General features: G+C 37.6%; 1 protein-coding gene across 1 annotated transcript in view; it reads left to right on the top strand.

Moving 5' to 3' along the window:
* Positions 1-21426, top strand: part of LOC128647616 (5-hydroxytryptamine receptor 3A-like) — a 175043-nt gene that overhangs the window by 90322 nt on the left and 63295 nt on the right. The window contains exon 4 of the mRNA XM_053700373.1: positions 5693-5802. Coding sequence (XP_053556348.1) covers positions 5693-5802 — 110 coding nt within the window. The remainder of the gene's footprint in view (positions 1-5692; positions 5803-21426) is intronic.

Raw genomic sequence — 21426 nt, 5'->3', positions numbered from 1 at the left:
TAAATTACAACAAAAAAAAAATCCTATGAAAAATTTAAAAAAAGTTTACCAAAAATAATTAACTCTAAAATCCGGAAAAATAAACTTGAAGTTATTAAAAAGACCAAAAGTGCTAATTGTTATGTTGCATGTTATTGGCTGATCGGAACAGCCAATAGAATGCGAGGTCAATCCGATTGGCTGATTGGATCAGCCAATCGGATTGAACTTCAATCTGATTGGCTGATTGAATCAGCCTATCAGATTTTTCCTACCTTAATTCCGATTGGCTGATAGAATCCTATCAGCCAATCGGAATTCGAGGGACGCCATCTTGGATGATGTCATTTAAAGGAACAGTCATTCATCGGGAAGTTGTCGGCCAGGATGGATGTTCCTCGTCGGAGGTCTTCAGGATGCTGCCGCTCCGCTCCGGATGGATGAAGATAGAAGATTCCGCTTGGATGAACACTTCAATCAGATGGAAGACCTCTTCTGCCCCGCTTGGATGAAGACTTCAACCGGATGGAGGACCTATTCTGCCCCGCTTGGATGAAGAATTCGGCTCGGCTGAGTGAAGACAACTCAAGGTAGGGAGATCTTCAGGGGGTTAGTGTTAGGTTTTTTTAAGGGGATTTGGGTGGGTTTTAGAGTAGAGGTATGTGGGTGGTGGGTTGTAATGTTGGGGGGGTATTGTATTTTTTTTTTACAGGTAAAAGAGCTGTTTACTTTGGGGCAATGCCCCGCAAAAAGCCCTTTTAAGGGCTGGTAAAAGAGCTGATTACTTTGTAATTTAGGATAGGGTAGGGCATTTTATTATTTTGGGGGGATTTTTTATTTTATTAGGGGGCTTAAATTAGGTGTAATTAGTTTAAACTTCTTGTAATTTTTTTATTTTCTGTAATTTAGTGGGGGGTTTTTGTATTCTAGTTTAGTTTATTTAATTGTATTTTAGTTTAGATAATTGTAGGTAATTTATTTAATTAATTTATTGATAGTGTAGTGTTAGGTGTAGAATTTATTTTACAGGTAATTTTGTAATTATTTTAACTAGGTAGCTATTAAATAGTTATTAACTATTTAATAGCTATTGTACCTAGTTAAAATAAATACAAAGTTGCCTGTAAAATAAATATAAATCCTAAAATAGCTACAATGAAACTATTAGTTATATTGTAGCTATATTAGGCTTTATTTTATAGGTAAGTATTTAGTTTTAAATAGGAATAATTTATTTAATGATAGTAAATTTAGTTTGTTTAATTTAAATTATATTTAAGTTAGGGGGGTGTTAGGGTTAGGGTTAGTCTTAGGTTTAGGGGTTAATAACTTTATTATAGTAGCGGCGATGTTGGGGGCGGGAGATTAGGGGTTAATAATTGTAGGTAGGTGGCGGCGATGTTAGGGAGGGCAGATTAGGGGTTAATAGAATTTATTATAGTGTTTTTGAGAGGCGGGAGTGCGGCGGTTTGGGGGTTAATACATTTATTATAGTGGCGGCGATGTCCGGTCGGCAGATTAGGGGTTAATAAGTGTAGGTAGGTGGCGGCGACGTTGGGGGGGCAGATCAGGGGGTAATAAATATAATATAGGTGTCGGCGATGTTAGGGGCAGCAGATTAGGGGTTCATAGGGATAATGTAGGTGGCGGCGATGTCCGGTCGAAAGATTAGGGGTTAAAAACATTTATTTTAGTGTTTGCGATGTGGGGGGGCCTCGGTTTAGGGGTTCATAGGTAGTTTATGGGTGTTAGTGTACTTTATAGCACAGTAGTTAAGAGCTTTATGTTCCATTGTTAGCCCATAAAACTCTTAACTACTGACTTTTTTTGCGGTAGGAGTCTTGGCGGTAGAGGCTGTACCGCTCACTTCTTCCAAGACTCGTAATACCAGCGTTAGGCAAATCCCATAGAAAAGATAGGATACGCAATTGACGTAAGGGGATTTGCGGTAGCCTCGAGTCGTGGTAAGAAAGTGAGCGGTAGACCCTTTCCTGCCTGACTCTAAATACCAGCTGGCGTTAAAAAGCAGCGTTAGGACCCCTTAACGCTGCTTTTTAACCCTAACGCAGAACTCTAAATCTAGGCGTTACTTTTTATATTGTGTTATTCTGCTTAATTTGATATTTTTTACTTTTTTGGATCTATTTTTTTATTTTTTGAGTATTGATTACTTTTGTTGTAGGATTTTGAGTAGCTAAGCGCCCCCTATGGTATTTTGTATTGTTTATCTCATATCCCCTTTTTCTTTCCAGGATTTATTATTTTTAGTAATGTTAGTTTTTTTTTTTGGTAATGTAGGTTTTTTATTTTTTGTATTTTCTTTTAACAAGTAATCACCTAGATTACGAGTTTTGCTCTAAACAGGGTGCGAAACTAACACCAAAAAAGTTGCGTTATTTCACGCTCCATAGCGCTGCCATTACGAGTTACTGAAAAGCCTCCTTGTGCGTGTGCGTTCAATATGGTGGCGTTAAGCTCCATACAGCACAAAATTCAAGGGCAGCTTTGACGTGCTTGTGCACGTTTTCCCCCATAGACATCAATGGGGAGAGAGTGTTAGAAAAAAACCACCTGAAGTGCGGAATGAAAAATATCCGTAATGCAACCCCATTGATGTCTATGGGGAAAAAAAAGTTACGTTAAACACCTTAACATAAACCCCTAGTCTAAACACCCCTAATCCACCGCTCCCCAACATCACCAACACTAAATTAAACTATTAACCCCTAAACCTAACACCCCCCTAACTTAAAATTACAATTACAATATAACTATATTAAAAAAAATAAAGACTTACCTGTGAAATAAAAATAAACCTAACATTAAATTATAAATAACCTAACATTACTTTTCTAATAAAATAAAAAATACTACCAATTAAAAAATCTAAATTACAAGTTTAAAAAAACCTAACACTACGAAAAAATGTGAAATACCTAAAATTACAAAAAATACCAAACACTAAATTACGAAAAATAAAAAAATACTAAGCTTACAAAAAATAATAAACAAACTTATCAAAAATAAAAACAATTACACCTAATCTTATATCCCTATAAAAATAAAAAAGACCCCCCAAAATAAAAACACCCCCTAGCCTACAATAAACTACCAATACCCCTAAAAAGGGCCTTTTGTAAGGCATTGCCCTAAGTTAAACAGCTCTTTACCTGGAGAAAAATACAAAGTCCCCCCAACAGTAAAACCCACCACCCAACCAACCCCCCAAAATAAAAAAACCTAACTCTAAAAAACCCTAAGCTACCCATTTCCCCTAAAGGGGCATTTGTATGGGCATTGCCCTTAAAAAGGCATTCAGCTCATTTTCACTCCTCTTAAAAGGGCATTCAGCTCTTTTACAAAAGCCTAAAGCCCAAAGCCCTAATCTAAAATAAAAAAAAAACACCCAAAAAAATAAAAAAAAAAACCTAACACTAACCCCAGAATATCTACTCATGGTTCCTGAAGTCCAAACATCCATCTCCATCCAGGCGGCGAGAAGTCTTCATCCAGGCGGCAACACCTTCATCCATCTTGGGGACGTCTTCTATCTTCATCCCGGCGGTGCAGTTTTAATTTGTAGTATTTTTTTATTTTATTAGAATAGGAATGTTAGTTTAATTTATAGATTAATGTTAGCTTTATTTTTTATTTCACAGGTAAGTTTTTATTTATTTAAATATAGTTATATTGTAATTTTAATTTAAAGTTAGGGGGTGTTAGGTTTAAGGGTTAATAGTTTAATTTAGTGTTTTGCGATGTGGGGGGCTGGCGGTTTAGGGGTTAATAGGTTTATTTAGTGGAAGCAATGTGGGAGGCCAGAGGTTTAGGGGTTAATAACTTTATTATAGTGGCGGCGATGTCCGGGATCGGCGGATTTGGTGTTTGTGATGCGGGGGATGACGGTTTATGGGTTAATAGTGTATTTTATCGGTGTTGGTGTACTTTGTAAGGTATTTTTGATGTGTTCTTTTGTGCTCTTTTGTTTTGCAAAACACATTACTACAGGTATTTGTGTGCAGAATGGATCGTTGCAGTAAAGGTCATATCTCTAACAGGAAAGCAAAACTTTTAATAACAAATTGGTGAGAATTCCGCATGCAAAGACGATATTGCACCATACCGCGCGACTTGTAATCCAGGCTCTTTAACTGTCCCTTTAAGGCTGAGAGACATATAAAGGAGTACAAAATATTACAATGACGGAAAAGCTGGGTAAAAGTTCATCTCTCCATGTCCTTGCAAAGTCTTTGTATAGAGGTTAAGGTGTTGGACTACCCAGTGTCCTTGTAAAGCCTAATAAACAGTGCATACTTCTTCTATATAAATTATGATGATTTTAATTAGAAGGGGACAAGCTCCAGCCCCAAAATTCATTCTCTTCAGAACCTTACATACAATGTTGTGGATGATACCCACTCAAAGGCTCTCTCAAATTTACTTGATATATTTGTTAAATCATTGTAACTTTATGAAGTAAAATGCATATCTTTTGCTCATTTCTCTCATCTGGTACAACAAAAACCTGAAATTGATCTATTAGTCTTTTAATAACCTTCTTAAAGTGTCTTGTTTGAGCTGCTCCATATTACAAGTAAATTGCTAGCGCTCAAGTGAAAGCCTTGGATGTGCTATCATCTGAAGATCTGATAGCATGGTCATGCCTCACCTAATACTTCTATGGGGTGTGCTACAAAACTTAGGTTTGTGCTGGGTTAGTAGCAGATGTTACTTTAACTGGGGATAGCTGGTCATCAGGGACAGTCTTAGGAGGTCTCACAGGGAAAAAATAAATTATGTTACCAGAAGCCCCACAGAAAAAGCAGAGATCTAGTTTTTGGTGAATATTTCTTATTAGGGGTAGTTTTAGAATTACGAGTTCCTCCCAACACAGGAAAACAGTTTATACTTCATGTCGGGTTTAGCACACATGAATAAACCTTATCAGTCTGCTGGCCGGTTATTCAAAACTCGGGAATGGGTAATAAAGGGATTATTTGCCTTTTTAAGTGATAACATTTTTGTCTAGACTGTCACTTTAATGGATTAAAGTAGATTTGAAAAAGAAATAAAAATTACACAATGTTCCATATGATGTTTTTTTTAAACTGGAATTCTGATGTTTTGGAGAGGGAGCATACACTTGGAGATACCCAAATGATTAATATAAAATGTGTCTTTTCTGTATGCTTTAATGCTTGTGTATTTTTATTATCATATAAAAGAGCGACATTAAAACATATAGGTATTTTCTCAAATGAAAAAAATGTAGCAAACTATTTAAAACGGAATTTAAACTAATAAAGCAGTATCAGTTGTACTCTGCCTATATAAACTAATTTGCTTTTAGGTACTCAGTGAGCATTAGCAGGAAGTATCTATTGACCAATGATCATTAAAAAGAAGTACCTGTCTGCCAATGAACTTTAGGAGGAAGGACCATTCAGCAAGAGAGCATTAGTAGAAAAAAGGACAAATAATTCTACTGTATCACTTTAATTATAAAAGGATTTATTTAATATTTTTGATGAAAAGTAATAATAACATGCTCTTTCTTATAGACAACATAAATTGTACGATGTCCCTTTTTGTCTGTTGCTAAGTGTCATATTTCAGCTGTATTGCACATTTGTGTGATCAATCTGTAACATTGCATAAAAATATCAATGCCATTTATTGAAGATTATAAACTGCAACTGTATTCCTTTTTCAGATCTGGGATAATGAATTTGTTAGCTGGCAACCAGATGACTTTTGTGGAATAGACAAAGTTTTTGTTTCTTCAGAGCTCTTTTGGAAACCAGACCTGTACATATATGAAATGTGAGTGAAGTTGGATTTTATACAAATTTGACTTTTATCCTATAAATAAATATCTGCTCTGGGCAAGATTGCAAGCCAGCTGGTAATATTTATACATAACCCCTTTACCAACAGAACTTTAGACAAGCCACAATTAATGGGGGATCTATTGATACCTACTTAATGTACTCTTCACAAATTAACGCTATGCTTATTGGACTCTTAATATTGCATCAATTCTTTTCTGATCAAACAGGCCCCCGCCAACACATTAACCACCTACCACCCGGACCCCAAGTGTATTAACCATTAGTGCAATCTCCCAAACAATATTAATCCTATGGTATATCAAGTGACCTTCCATTAATTCATCTGCAGAGTCTAACAAATCAGGACTAATGTGGGAGGTTCAATTGTACAATCAAACTCTGACAAAAACAGGAAATAGAGAGTTAATGTACTGGGGAAAGCTCATGGAAGTAGAGGGTCAATGTGTTAGGGTTTATGGAAATAGAAGCTGAATACCATGGGGATACCAATTGGTTTAGGGTTAATGAGATGAGTGATTACATGATGAGGATGTAATATAGTAGGGGTTCAATAGAGGTGGGGAATTTTGCTTCTGTAATGTTTAAAAAGAGATTAAACACTTAGGGCTAGATTACAAGTGGAGTGCTAAATTATCATGCTCCAGCAAACTGGCAAGTTTGCCTGTTTGCTGGAGCCCGATAAGTAACCAGCCATTACAATAAGCACGCAGAAAATTAAACAGAGATCAGATCTCTGGTTAATCTTCTAAAAGTGCCCCAAATGCCCTCAAAATAGAGGGCATTATAGATTTTTTATTAAAAAAGATATCTAGCATTTTTTTTTAAATAAAGAAATGGCACTAGGCAGTTTTGGGCTTTAAAGTTGGTGGGAGTGGGGTGTTAGAAAAAAATGGCACTGAACAGTGACTTTACATTGCAATCTATGGGAACTGTGTGTTCCCATAGACCGCAATGTAAATATATATGTATATACTTATATACATATATATTTATGTGTTAATTTGAGTATATACAGGGAGTGCAGAATTATTAGGCAAATGAGTATTTTGACCACATCATCCTCTTTATGCATGTTGTCTTACTCCAAGCTGTATAGGCTCGAAAGCCTACTACCAATTAAGCATATTAGGTGATGTGCATCTCTGTAATGAGAAGGGGTGTGGTCTAATGACATCAACACCCTATATTAGGTGTGCATAATTATTAGGCAACTTCCTTTCCTTTGGCAAAATGGGTCAAAAGAAGGACTTGACAGGCTCAGAAAAGTCAAAAATAGTGAGATATCTTGCAGAGGGATGCAGCACTCTTAAAATTGCAAAGCTTCTGAAGCTTGATCATCAAACAATCAAGCGTTTCATTCAAAATAGTCAACAGGGTCGCAAGAAGCGTGTGGAAAAACCAAGGCGCAAAATAACTGCCCATGAACTGAGAAAAGTCAAGCGTGCAGCTGCCAAGATGCCACTTGCCACCAGTTTGGCCATATTTCAGAGCTGCAACATCACTGGAGTGCCCAAAAGCACAAGGTGTGCAATACTCAGAGACATGGCCAAGGTAAGAAAGGCTGAAAGACTACCACCACTGAACAAGACACACAAGCTGAAATGTCAAGACTGGCCCAAGAAATATCTCAAGACTGATTTTTCTAAGGTTTTATGGACTGATGAAATGAGAGTGAGTCTTGATGGGCCAGATGGATGGGCCCGTGGCTGGATTGGTAAAGGGCAGAGAGCTCCAGTCCGACTCAGATGCCAGCAAGGTGGAGGTGGAGTACTGGCTTGGGCTGGTATCATCAAAGATGAGCTTGTGGGGCCTTTTCGGGTTGAGGATGGAGTCAAGCTCAACTCCCAGTCCTACTGCCAGTTTCTGGAAGACACCTTCTTCAAGCAGTGGTACAGGAAGAAGTCTGCATCCTTCAAGAAAAACATGATTTTCATGCAGGACAATGCTCCATCACACGTGTCCAAGTACTCCACAGCGTGGCTGGCAAGAAAGGGTATAAAAGAAGAAAATCTAATGACATGGCCTCCTTGTTCACCTGATCTGAACCCCATTGAGAACCTGTGGTCCATCATCAAATGTGAGATTTACAAGGAGGGAAAACAGTACACCTCTCTGAACAGTGTCTGGGAGGCTGTGGTTGCTGCTGCACGCAATGTTGATGGTGAACAGATCAAAACACTGACAGAATCCATGGATGGCAGGCTTTTGAGTGTCCTTGCAAAGAAAGGTGGCTATATTGGTCACTGATTTGTTTTTGAATGTCAGAAATGTATATTTGTGAATGTTGAGATGTTATATTGATTTCACTGGTAAAAATAAATAATTGAAATGGGTATATATTTGTTTTTTGTTAAGTTGCCTAATAATTATGCACAGTAATAGTCACCTGCACACACAGATATCCCCCTAAAATAGCTATAACTAAAAACAAACTAAAAATTACTTCCAAAACTATTCAGCTTTGATATTAATGAGTTTTTTGGGTTCATTGAGAACATGGTTGTTGTTCAATAATAAAATTAATCCTCAAAAATACAACTTGCCTAATAATTCTGCACTCCCTGTATACACATATTAACACATAAATATATATGTATATATTCATATACATGTATATTTTAAAATGCTGCCCATCGCTGCGCTACTTACCCCCATCGCTGCGCAAGGTTCTGATGCCATCTCATGAGTGCAATGCTTTCCAGCAATGTGAATGCAAGGTTGCGTTCGCATTGCTGAAAACTTGTAATACCAGTGCACAATAGCCTGTGGTGGTATTACTCAGTGGTGCCCTAATATCGCTTTCATGAAAATATAATGCTCCACTTGTAATCTGGCCCTAAATATATTTCATAAGCATAGTATTGATGTTATTACCCGATTCCTTATAGTCATGCATGGGTGCCCCATGTTGAAATCTATCTTTTACTGCATTCCAGTGCTGACGTATTTGAATATGAGCAGAATCTCTTCTTCAGATGCCTGCTGTGAAACCTGGGTTCTAATTTGCAGCACTAATAATTAGAGGGAGGTATAAGAAATGTATTTAGTGTTTAATGTCCCTTTAATGTTGTGAATGGAGGTTGCATAATGTGAGGTATCTAGGAAGTAGTGGGTTAACAATGATGTTGGGTGTCTGGTGCCATTAAGGTCTATGTCGCAGGAGGCTTATGATTAATGTGGGAAGGGAGAATAAGGTTTACTAGTGGTAGGAGGTTGCAGTTGTTGGTTGGGTTTAGCTGGGGAGATAGGCAGTGGTTCCTCTTTTCATAGGCATCACACTGGTAATTATTGAACATAGGTATCATTGTTTAGTAAATGTAATCTTTGCAGTTGACATAATATTCACTCGTAAGGAACCATTAAACTGCAGAAAGGCATTAGAGTCCTCTTGAAAAAACAGCTCTTTTGTATTATGGTTGGATACAATCATGGCATAGAGTAGAGCAGACACAATCAATTTTTTCCATAGCTTCTAGTTACTCCTGCTATTTGTACCTGGATCTGTACCTGTAATTACCAACCAGCATCATTAGTGGTTCATCAGCAATCAGCCTTCAAAGACCTCACAGTCCTGGTGGTTAAGGAAATGCCCAAAACCTGATAATGGGAGTTTGCCAGAAATTACACATCCCTGTACTCACAAAAAAGTATAACAGTTAACTTATAATTACCTGTGACCTGCAGATATACCTGCAAGCTCCTCTTCCTTACACTATCCTTGACCTTGTATTAAAGGGCTATAATAGCCATTTAGAAACCCCAAACATGTATTTTGTGATTCAGACAGAGAATACAATTTAAAAAAAAGTTTCCAATTTACTTCTATTATCAAATTTGCTTAGTTCCCATAATATTGTTTGTTAAAGAAATACCTAGATAGGTGCTGGAGCACTATGGCAGGAAATAGTGCTGCCATCTAGTGCTCTTGAAAACGGATAATATTCTTGCAAAACTTCTACCATATAATGCTCCAGGCACATGCACCCCCCTAAGCTTATGTTGCTGCTTTTCAACGAAATATACCTAAAGAACAAAGAAAATGTGATAATAAAACTCATTTAGAAAGTAGTGGAAACCAGGTATGCAAGGACAGAACTTACATATTGTTTTTTAACTGCTTTAACCATCTCCACATTTAGGTATTTATAATTGGTATTTATATTACATAGGTAGGTACCAGTATCACACCAATATATTTGGGGATCCTCTGATTCTCACAGACCATCTGCTCCTGAAATAGAAGACAAAGTCTAGCACTATGGGACTATTTCTAACACGTGAAGACCCCTTTAGCATCCAAAAACTCCTTTCTGCAAAGTCCCTAACACTGGAGCTCCAAGTTCATTTATCTACCTTAATCTTCAATTCAACAATGTCCTCTACAACAACTAAAGTGCATGCCCCTTAGTATTTAGCTTGAGAAGTAATCCTCAGCCATAGTATTTCAGTGAGTAAGCTTCTGATTGGTTGAAACATAACTTAAACTTGAATTTGCACTTTATTTTTAATAAACTATACACTATATCAAGCAGGAATAAAGTTGTTAAATATCCCTTTATCGTTTAGATGTGGTAGCGAGATTAGAGGATATGGAATTATTTCAATGGAGGGTTGATAGGTTTAAATTACAGTTAAGGCTTAACTGTTTTGGGGTAGTTTCAGTTAGGGTGTAATTGCGAAGGCATATGGGGTTTAGGTGATGGAGATCAGGGCCGACTCAACCATAGGACTAAGTGGTTCCAACGGACCCAGGTGTCAATTGGTGGGAGGAGGGGCGGCATTTAAGTTCCTGAGTTAGTTACTGTGAGACCCAGCCAAACCACTAATGTCCTATGCAGAGCTGATTTAAGGAAACAGACTTGATTTATTTTGTTATTTAGGTACTCACTTCAATGAGCACACACAGTGCTAGACTTCCCTGGGAGATTTTCCAGTGGGCTACTGGGGCAGGTATATATTACAAACATGGGCCTAACGGAAATTTCCAGTCATGCCTTTAACTTGAAAAAATAAAAATGAAATGAAGTACCTAATACATCCTAGTCTTGTCAGCTAGATCAAATGGATGGCATAAAGTTTGCAGGAGCCATGTCTTTTGATTGGGATTTGTAACATGGACATATTGGGTATAGAAACAGTACATGTATGTTTGTTTTTTCTCTGCATATAGCCAGCAATGAACATGTGTTGGTGGCCATGGTTCTTGTCTGGAGTCTTTGGGCTAATAAGTATCATATATATAAATACATACTATTTTAGACTGCCCTGTTTTCTAATTTGCTTCCCTTCTGGGTTTTTTTTTTTAATATTGAATAAAAATATTTTGAAAGGGGTATAACTAGACAACAGGGTTATACGTGCCCACTGAGCCAAAAGTTGCCAGTCTTCATCTGCTCCCAGCAGCATAACAATATCATGCACAAAAACACAGAACCAGTCAGGGGTGATATTCAAGGTTCTCGACCCAGACATCACAATGTCTTGAGCCGACCCTGATGGAGATAAACACAGTATAAGTGCATTGGGGATAATGGTTAAGTTTATAAGATGGCAGATAGTTGAGGACGTGTTAGAAAATTCTCACAATATGTTCAGATTAAACTGATTCTTATGTCATAAAGGTGAAAAGACACTAGGAGGACAACATTAATTTAATCATATGTGTGAATACTTTGTGCTTGTTTAAAAAAATCTTGTCTCTTTGCCATCCCAGTTATAATCTTGCCCACAGTATTTTGAAACAAAATACATGTATTGGTCTTTTCTAATATTGTTTTCTTGAAAATGCTGTTTTTATTCTTAAAAACTCTTTGTTTATTAAACTCAATAGGTAATGAGTGTTGGATAATGTACATTTTGTTAATAAACAGTATGTATTGTCATCTTTTATTCCTTTATGACACAATGAAAATATGTCTTGCTAGCAATGTGCAAAACTGTTAAATTGTTGTGAGCAATTGGTGCACCAGTGTCCGCTTTAAAAACTAATTGCACTGTAAATGTTAAGATGGGAAGTGATAGACTAGAAATTAACAACTGAAGGATTCACTTTGGGCCAGATGATAGCACGACACTCGATAAGTAGTATCGCTGGACTGCGCTAACATTAGCGCACAACTTGATATTACAAGTTCATGGTAAATCATATTTACTAGAGAAGGGTTAGCATGGCCAAGCGCTCTAGCACACTCATTGCATGTAATGGATATTGTAAACGTGGTAAATAGCACTCATATTACAAGTTGAAAATAATAGGCTGCGCTGGAGCGAAAGCCAAAACTGCTGTAGAATATTTACCTTGACTTGAGACCTGAAGTAAAGAGTAAGGGCTAAAAAAAAAGTTTAACAAAACACATCTAGAACACAGTAAAATAAAGTATTACAGTATACACTTTTTATTTAAAAAAATTAATTTTAATATTGATTAAAATATTTTAAAAGGTTTAAAAAAAGATATAGGGGTCGATTTATGAAGCAGCACATGCTGCTTCCGACCCACTCCACTTCAGTTCCGTCTGAAGCGGAAGTTAAGAAGCAGCGATCTTAAGATCAAATACGATCGGGTTGATTGACACCCCTACTAGCGGCCATCTGCAGGGGGCAGTACTGCAATGCATGGCTTAGGCTGACCATATTGCCGCTTTAAAAAGGGACACATATGAAAAATACATATGTCAGGGCTGTTTTCAGGGCTGTATAAAGAAATGGTTTTGTATAAGAACCCTCACATATGTATTTTTCATATGTGTTCCTTCTTAAAGCGGCAATATGGTCAGCCTAGCATGGCTGCATTTATCGAAGTGTGGTGGACATGATCCGCTGTAGCGGATCATGTCTGTCTGCACCATAATAAATTTACCCCATAGTATACAACAAAGTGTTTGACTGGCAAGGGCTCCAATGTTTATATAAATGTTTAAATATGTGTATGTGTGTATGTAAACATTTGTATATATGTGCATACATGTGTATTTATGAGTTTATATCTAAATATGTTTGTGCACACATACATACATACTGTATATACACATACAAACACACATATATATATATATATATATATATATATATATATATATATATATACATACAGTATACATATACATATATTCACATATTTAGACATATATCTACACACACACACATATATATATATATATACAGGGAGTGCAGAATTATTAGGCAAGTTGTATTTTTGAGGATTCATTTTATTATTGAACAACAACCATGTTCTCAATGAACCCAAAAAACTCATTAATATCAAAGCTGAATAGTTTTGGAAGTAGTTTTTAGTTTGTTTTTAGTTATAGCTATTTTAGGGGGATATCTGTGTGTGCAGGTGACTATTACTGTGCATAATTATTAGGCAACTTAACAAAAAACAAATATATACCCATTTCAATTATTTATTTTTACCAGTGAAACCAATATAACATCTCAACATTCACAAATATACATTTCTGACATTCAAAAACAAAACAAAAACAAATCAGTGACCAATATAGCCACCTTTCTTTGCAAGGACACTCAAAAGCCTGCCATCCATGGATTCTGTCAGTGTTTTGATCTGTTCACCATCAACATTGCGTGCAGCAGCAACCACAGCCTCCCAGACACTGTTCAGAGAGGTGTACTGTTTTCCCTCCTTGTAAATCTCACATTTGATGATGGACCACAGGTTCTCAATGGGGTTCAGATCAGGTGAACAAGGAGGCCATGTCATTAGATTTTCTTCTTTTATACCCTTTCTTGCCAGCCACGCTGTGGAGTACTTGGACGCGTGTGATGGAGCATTGTCCTGCATGAAAATCATGTTTTTCTTGAAGGATTCAGACTTCTTCCTGTACCACTGCTTGAAGGTGTCTTCCAGAAACTGGCAGTAGGACTGGGAGTTGAGCTTGACTCCATCCTCAACCCGAAAAGGCCCCACAAGCTCATCTTTGATGATACCAGCCCAAACCAGTACTCCACCTCCACCTTGCTGGCATCTGAGTCGGACTGGAGCTCTCTGCCCTTTACCAATCCAGCCACGTGCCCATCCATCTGGCCCATCAAGACTCACTCTCATTTCATCAGTCCATAAAACCTTAGAAAAATCAGTCTTGAGATATTTCTTGGCCCAGTCTTGACGTTTCAGCTTGTGTGTCTTGTTCAGTGGTGGTCGTCTTTCAGCCTTTCTTACCTTGGCCATGTCTCTGAGTATTGCACACCTTGTGCTTTTGGGCACTCCAGTGATGTTGCAGCTCTGAAATATGGCCAAACTGGTGGCAAGTGGCATCTTGGCAGCTGCACGCTTGACTTTTCTCAGTTCATGGGCAGTTATTTTGCGCCTTGGTTTTTCCACACGCTTCTTGCGACCCTGTTGACTATTTTGAATGAAACGCTTGATTGTTCGATGATCACGCTTCAGAAGCTTTGCAATTTTAAGAGTGCTGCATCCCTCTGCAAGATATCTCACTATTTTCGACTTTTCTGAGCCTGTCAAGTCCTTCTTTTGACCCATTTTGCCAAAGGAAAGGAAGTTGCCTAATAATTATGCACACCTGATATAGGGTGTTGATGTCATTAGACCACACCCCTTCTCATTACAGAGATGCACATCACCTAATATGCTTAATTGGTAGTAGGCTTTCGAGCCAATACAGCTTGGAGTAAGACAACATGCATAAAGAGGATGATGTGGTCAAAATACTCATTTGCCTAATAATTCTGCACTCCCTGTATATATATATATATATATATATATATATATATATATATATAGTTTTCCAGGAAGAGACTGCACTCACTAGGCTTGTATAAAAATAGCTTTTATTTAACATGACGTTTCAATGTCCAACTAGTAAGAATAGCAACATCACCAGCGTGATGTCCCAAGTGAAAAAGGTTCTGACTGACTAGTATACTACTATAGTGAGCAATCAGTAATTTGCATACAGCGGTGTGTAATTAAGCTTGCAACTTCACATCTGATTCAATGTGTTCCATCCGTTGTCAGGTTGATGCTTCAACCACTTGCAGATAATGTTTCATATCATGTTAAAGGGAAGATTGCTCATATTGGGAGTACGTTATTATTTGGATAAGTAGGCATCCAACAAATTTAGTGAACATTAAAAATAAAATCACTTACTGCCCCACTGCACACAATAGGAGAATAGTATGTGTTGTCCCAGGAGGAGATTTTGTAAATACTATTATAATTGCAGAACAAGGCTTTTTATTTATATAGTGGAATAGTTAACCACATAGTAATGATCATAGTCACCAATTTTAGAATAATCCATATTGGAAACAGTTATCTTCAACCAATAAATGGTCCAAAGTCCAATTTGATGTTAAGTCCCCTGGGGGACACAGTGTCCTGCATACATATTCACCTGGACTCCAATTGAAGTAGCATTCTAGCACGATCTCCACCACTCTTTTGGGGGGGGATATGATCAATCACCATACTGCGCAAGCTAGATAAATTATATTTATGTGTGACCAAATGACATGCCACAGGAAGGTCTGATTCTCCATTCTTCAGTGCCTCCCTGATGGAGAATCTGTGGTTGGCCATCCTTTCTTTGAAAGTAGTTGTGGTTTTACCCACGTAAAAGAGGGAACATGGGCAAATGAGTATATAAATGACATAAGTAGTGCTGCATGTAAGCCGATTTCGAATGGAATATCACTTATTTTTGTGTGGGTGTTAAAAGTAATCTCCTATGAGTAAGCTGTAGCAGGTGACACAATCTTCACAGCTGAAGCACCCCACTCTTGTAGATTTTAGCCATGTTTCTTTCTGGTAACATCTTTTAGGGACTTTTTTGACCAACAGATCACAAACATTCCTTGCTCTGCAGTAAACCATCGTTGCAGGTTTGCTTCTCCAGCTCGCAAGACTTTTGTCAGTTCCTAAAACGTCTCATCTGTTGCGTATAGACTCTTGTAAGCTGGAGTGTACAGGGGTGTAAGTGGTCACAAAATTCAACTGGTTATCAGTAGGAGTCAGTGCCTTATTGTCAGACATTAATAGCATATCCTGTGTACAATTGTTCAATCTGTTTCTTGCAGCCACAATGTCATTTTTTGTCATATCCTATCTGTTCAAGTTTGTTACACAGAGTCAAGTTGGAGTGTTAGTAACATTGGTTCAGAGTTATTTCTGACCACTCTTGTGAGCTGGGGTGAGATTACCCCATTTTCTGGTGTCTAGGGTGATAGCTAGATGCTTATAAGAGGGAGTTTCTGTCTGTTGTCTTAGAATATAAAGAGGTACCAAATCTCACACCCCTGTCGTCTTTGACTTTGATGATATTAAGGTCAAGACAAAGTATTTCATTTTGATCAAATTCGATCTTACATCTGATAGGAGAGTCACTATTTTTCAATTCCTGTACCAATTCAACAAGAGTCTCAGGGCTCCCCCTCCAGATAAGAAACAGGTCATCTATGTATCGTGTGTAAAAAGGTATATTTGTATGTTGTAAGGGTTTCATTATTCAAAGGGGTTTGACCCCATAGCCTTACCTGCCGTCTGGAGGTAATAGCTGTTCTCAAAGCTGAAATAGTTTTTTGTTAAACAGTGTTTAACTAATTAAAGAAGGAATTCTAAAGAGAGACCCTTATAATATTGATTTTTAGTGACTATAGACCTGACAGCCTTCAACCCCTCCTGGTGGGGGATAACAGTGTAAAGGCTTTCAACATCTATAGTCAAAAAAACATCACCTTCCTCAAGGGATTCAAAGTCCCTCAGTTTTTTTATCATGGCAGTTGAATCTTGTAGGTATGAAAAAGAGTTATGTACAACCGGTTGGAGATGGAAATCTATGTGTTTGGCTACTCCTGACAATATAGATTCTCTGGCCGACACTATCAATCTACCCGGGGAGAAGTGATAAACGTATGTATCTTGGGTAAAATATATAATATTGGTGTTTTGAGGAAATCTGTAGTGAGAAACTCTCTTGTATTGTGATGTAGTTAATTTGTAGTGCAAAATTGATGGTTTTGTCTATTTGTTTTTTTATATAGATTAGTGGGATTTGAAGGCAGTTTGTTATATGTGGATACATCAGAAAGTTGGCGTAAGGCCTCTAATCTATAGTCACTGTAATCCTGTATTACTATAGCACCCCCCTTGTCAGCAGGGCATATAGTAATAGTAGTATAATTCATAAGAGTTGATAGTGCTTCACGTTCTTGTTCAGATATGTTAGAATATGTCTGAGTGTTTGAATTATTATCACAATCTGAACGTATAAGTCTAGAGAAACTTTTGATAGATGAATTGGATGTGGGTAGATAAAATTTTGACGAGGTTTTAAATGTTGTGTTGGTATGTACGGATGTTTTGTCTTTGAAAAATTCTTTAAGCTGCATCTGAAAATTATATATGTCTGAAAATAATCCGTTTTGGGGGTGGGATTAAAGGAAAGACCCCTATTCAATAGTTTGGTTTCATCCCCAGTAAGGGACCTTGTACTAATATTGTATACTATATTTGTTTCTTGTACATGGGTTTTCTTTTTGTACCCCCCTCGTCTGGTGTGTGTCCTTCTAAGTTTTTTGACTGTGAAGTCAGTGTCTTTTTGGCTGATTGGAGGCCCACTATTTTTTATGTTGGTATTGGTGTTGTCACTTCCAGAGGACTCCTGCCTACTGTTATCTATAATATCAATTGCGTTCTTAGTTCTATTGAAATTGCGTTGTTTGGGGTTATATACCCTGTGTCTCTTATCCTTACCATACAACCATACAACCATTTGTAGATTTTTTTTTCACGGTAATCTGTCTCAACAGTGGTCAGTTTCCTGTTTTTGAAAGCTAGTAATTCATTGTTATATTTTGTGACCACATACACCCCTGTACACTCCCCATTACAACAGTCTATACTCAAAGATGGGACGTTTTGGGTACTGACAAAAGTCTTGCGAGCTGGAGAAACAAACCTACCGCAGAGCAAGGAATGTTTGTGATCTGTTGGTCAAAACGGACCCCAAAGATGTTACCAGAAAGAAACATGGCTAAAGTCTACAAGAGTGGAATGCTTCAGCTGTGCAGATTGTGTCACCTGCAACAGATTACTCATAGGAGATTCCTTTCAACACCCACACGAAAATAAGCAAAATTCTATCCGATATCGGCTTACATGCAGCAGTACTTATGTCATTTATATACTCATTTGCCCATGTTCCCTCTTTTACATTGGTAAAACCACAACTACTTTCAAGGAAAGGATGGCCAACCACAGATTCTCCATCAGGGACGCACTGAGGAATGGAGAATCAGACCTTCCCATGGCACATCATTTTGTCACACATAAACATAATTTATCTAGCTTGCGCAGTATGGTGATTGACCATATTCCCCCCCAAAAAAGGGGGTGATTGTGCTAGAATGCTACTTCAATTAGAGTCCAGGTGGATATTTCCAGGGGACCTAACATCAAATTGGACCGTTCATTGGTTGATGATAACTGTTTCCAACATGGATTATTCTAAAATTGGTGACTATGATCATTACTAAATAAAAAGCCTTGTTCTGGAATTAAAATAGTATTCACAAAAGTTTCCTCCTGGGACAATACATACTATTCTCCTATTTTGTGCAGTGGGGCAGTAAGTGATTTTATTTTTAATTTTCACTAAATTTGTTGGATGCCTTCTTATGCAACAAATTAAGTTCTCCCAATATGAGCAATCTTCCCTTCAACACGATATAAAACATCATCTGCAAGTGGTTGAACATAACAACTTAAGACTACAATATTTTATGATATTTCCATCATAGTGAAAGGCACATGTGAGGAAGGATCCAATCAGCATGAAGCATCAACCTGACAACGTATGGAACACATTGAATCAGATGTGGAGTTTCAAGCTTAATTACACACCGCTGTATGCGGATTACTGATTGCTCATAGACGAGTAACTATAAAAGTCAGAACTTTTTCACTTTTAACCAGACCTCCTTTGGGACATCACGCTGGGGATGTCGCTATTCTAACTATTTGGCGACATTTGATAAAGATGCCAGTAGGGCATTGAAACGTCATGCTCTTTCCATATTCTAACCTGTGTTAAATAAAAGCTATTATTTTATACAAGCCCAGTGAGTGCAGTCTCTTCTGGAAAACTGCATTACTTTTGACTTTGCACCCTGGCAGCTACATAAGTGAGTTGGTTATTGGAGTGCAAAATTACCTTGGAACTTATATATATATATATATATATATATATATATATATATATATACTGTAGAATCTCAATTATCCGGAACTCAAGTGTCAAGTATCCTGAATAAACACATTGTTTTCAGCAAGAAATTGAGCCATTCTGGGAATCTGGGTTATAGAACTAGTGCTATTTTTAATAGTGACTCTCAAGCAATCAGAATTACACTTATCCAGAATCTAACAATCCCCATGGGTGCCGGTTTATTGAGATTCTACTATATATATATATATATATATATATATATATATATATATATATATATATATATATATATATATATGTATACACTTTAAGCCCTTCATAGTCAAATACCTTGAAATTTGCAATATAATTTTAATCAATTTTAATAGGTTGTAATGTGTTTTAAATAGAAATATTTGAAATTCTTATGTTCTTCACTTAGCAAAACATTTTCTTTTTATTTGAGGAAAAAAAACACACAACAGGCAGAGTGGTCAGACAAGCAGAGTTCAGCAGCAGTATATCAATCGGGCAGTTAAATGGTTAACAGGGAGTTTGGTCAGACAAGCAGAGTTAAGCAACAATATAACAGTCCAGCATAAAAATCAATAACACCCAGGAGAACAGTAAGTAACACCTATACTTGGGCAGTGATAGGTAGGACTGATGTTACTTACATAAGTGCCGGATTCGTGCCACAGGAGATCCTGACCAGTTTCTGAATGGGGAAGTGTGCGGCGATGATGTCACTGCTGCATGCAGAGAGGAGCTGACTCCCCACTAGGCAATGAGCAGACAGCAGGTTCCGCGTCCTTAGCAACAGCTAGAGCGGCGCAGCTCGACAAGTAGAACTTTCCTGTAGTATATCAATGTCTGATCCAGCCTATTACGGTCAGTCCAGCTCCGAAATACCAGGCAATTCCTCTCTGAACAAGGAACACAGCAACCCCAGACAATCGTTTCGGCCTTCATTGGGCCTCATCAGTGAGGTGTAGTCATATTCCTCTAAGCACACTGAGCAAGGAGTCCACGTCTGGTTGCCCCTTTGCTTTGGTTATTTCTCTCTGTATGTATTTAGTCACCCTAAGGGAAAAAAGGGGAAACTAGACGTGGACTCAGTGTGCTTAGAGGAATATAGCTACACCTCACTGGCGAGGCCCAATGATGGCCTTAACGATTGTCTGGGGTTGCCATGTTCCTTATTCAGAGAGGAATTGCCTGGTATTTCGGTGCTGGACTGACCGTAATAGGCGGGATCAGACTGATATACCACAGGAAGTTATACTCTGTGAAAAGCATTACTGGGCTAAAAGAAGCTGCATCCAGGTGGTAAATCACCATAGAAAACGCTAACAATGTATTGAGCCGGTTGTTCATTCCTGTGAGTGTGCTTCTCTCTGTACAGCAACAGACCAGGATTTTCACCAAAACTTGTAGTCAAATTTATTGACGTTTCGGGGATATGTTTCACCTTCTTCAGGACAATAATTACATACCAAAACCATGCTTAAATAGTGTACAACTAACAGCATAATCTCCCACTTCCTGTGAAAATAAGCCACAAAATTATATATCATATCAGGTATTCAATGGTGTATACAACCAAGTGAGCCGGAAATTATCACAATTCACTTCGGTTAGTAATGTGCTAAATAATTTTATAAACGTAACATCCTTACACAGCATCAATAGTGTTATACCAAAATGATAATAAGAATGTACTTTCCTATAACATGCATATCAAAGCATCGTACACTGTTATTAGCAACAGCCTGTTTGTGGAGCCGGCAGTCGTTAATTTACATCACTTCCGGTTTTGTGACTACCGGATGTTATCAATTTACTTCACATCTGGTTTCGTACAACCCGGAACTTTCTTTAACACGCTAGTTCCAGTCAGTGTCATGTGTCTTATCTTATACAAACAATAGGCAACCAAACAAATATAATAATAACTTCAGGTAAGTAATTAAATACAATGTCAGTATATACTCTTCATAGGAACCGGAATGGCAAGGTAAAAAGTGTACCACGTGACAATATACATTTCAAATTCACTCAAAGTGATCATTTCAAGTTATCATTTTGCAAATAAACATAATATATACAAATATACGTTCAGATAGTGGATTCAGCTAGTATATCACATGCATAGTTCGGACACATAAGTAAAGGATGATTAACTGTATCACTACATATTGTGTCTTCTAGCACTACACCCAGCAATAGCTCCCAGCCGTATGGTTTCACATAAAAGAGATCATTGCATATACATCGAGGTAATGTATGTAGAGTATTCGGTCTAGGGGGTTTGACATGCAAATATGCAGACCATCTTTATCCACTAGCGCACATGTATTAACCAATGACATAGATCAGGGATTCACCTACAATCTATACCACAG

Source organism: Bombina bombina, chromosome 1 (assembly GCF_027579735.1).
Source record: "Bombina bombina isolate aBomBom1 chromosome 1, aBomBom1.pri, whole genome shotgun sequence".
NCBI lineage: Eukaryota > Metazoa > Chordata > Amphibia > Anura > Bombinatoridae > Bombina > Bombina bombina.
The sequence above is the reverse complement of the archived record's forward strand: the minus strand, read 5'-3'. Positions and strand labels throughout refer to the sequence as shown.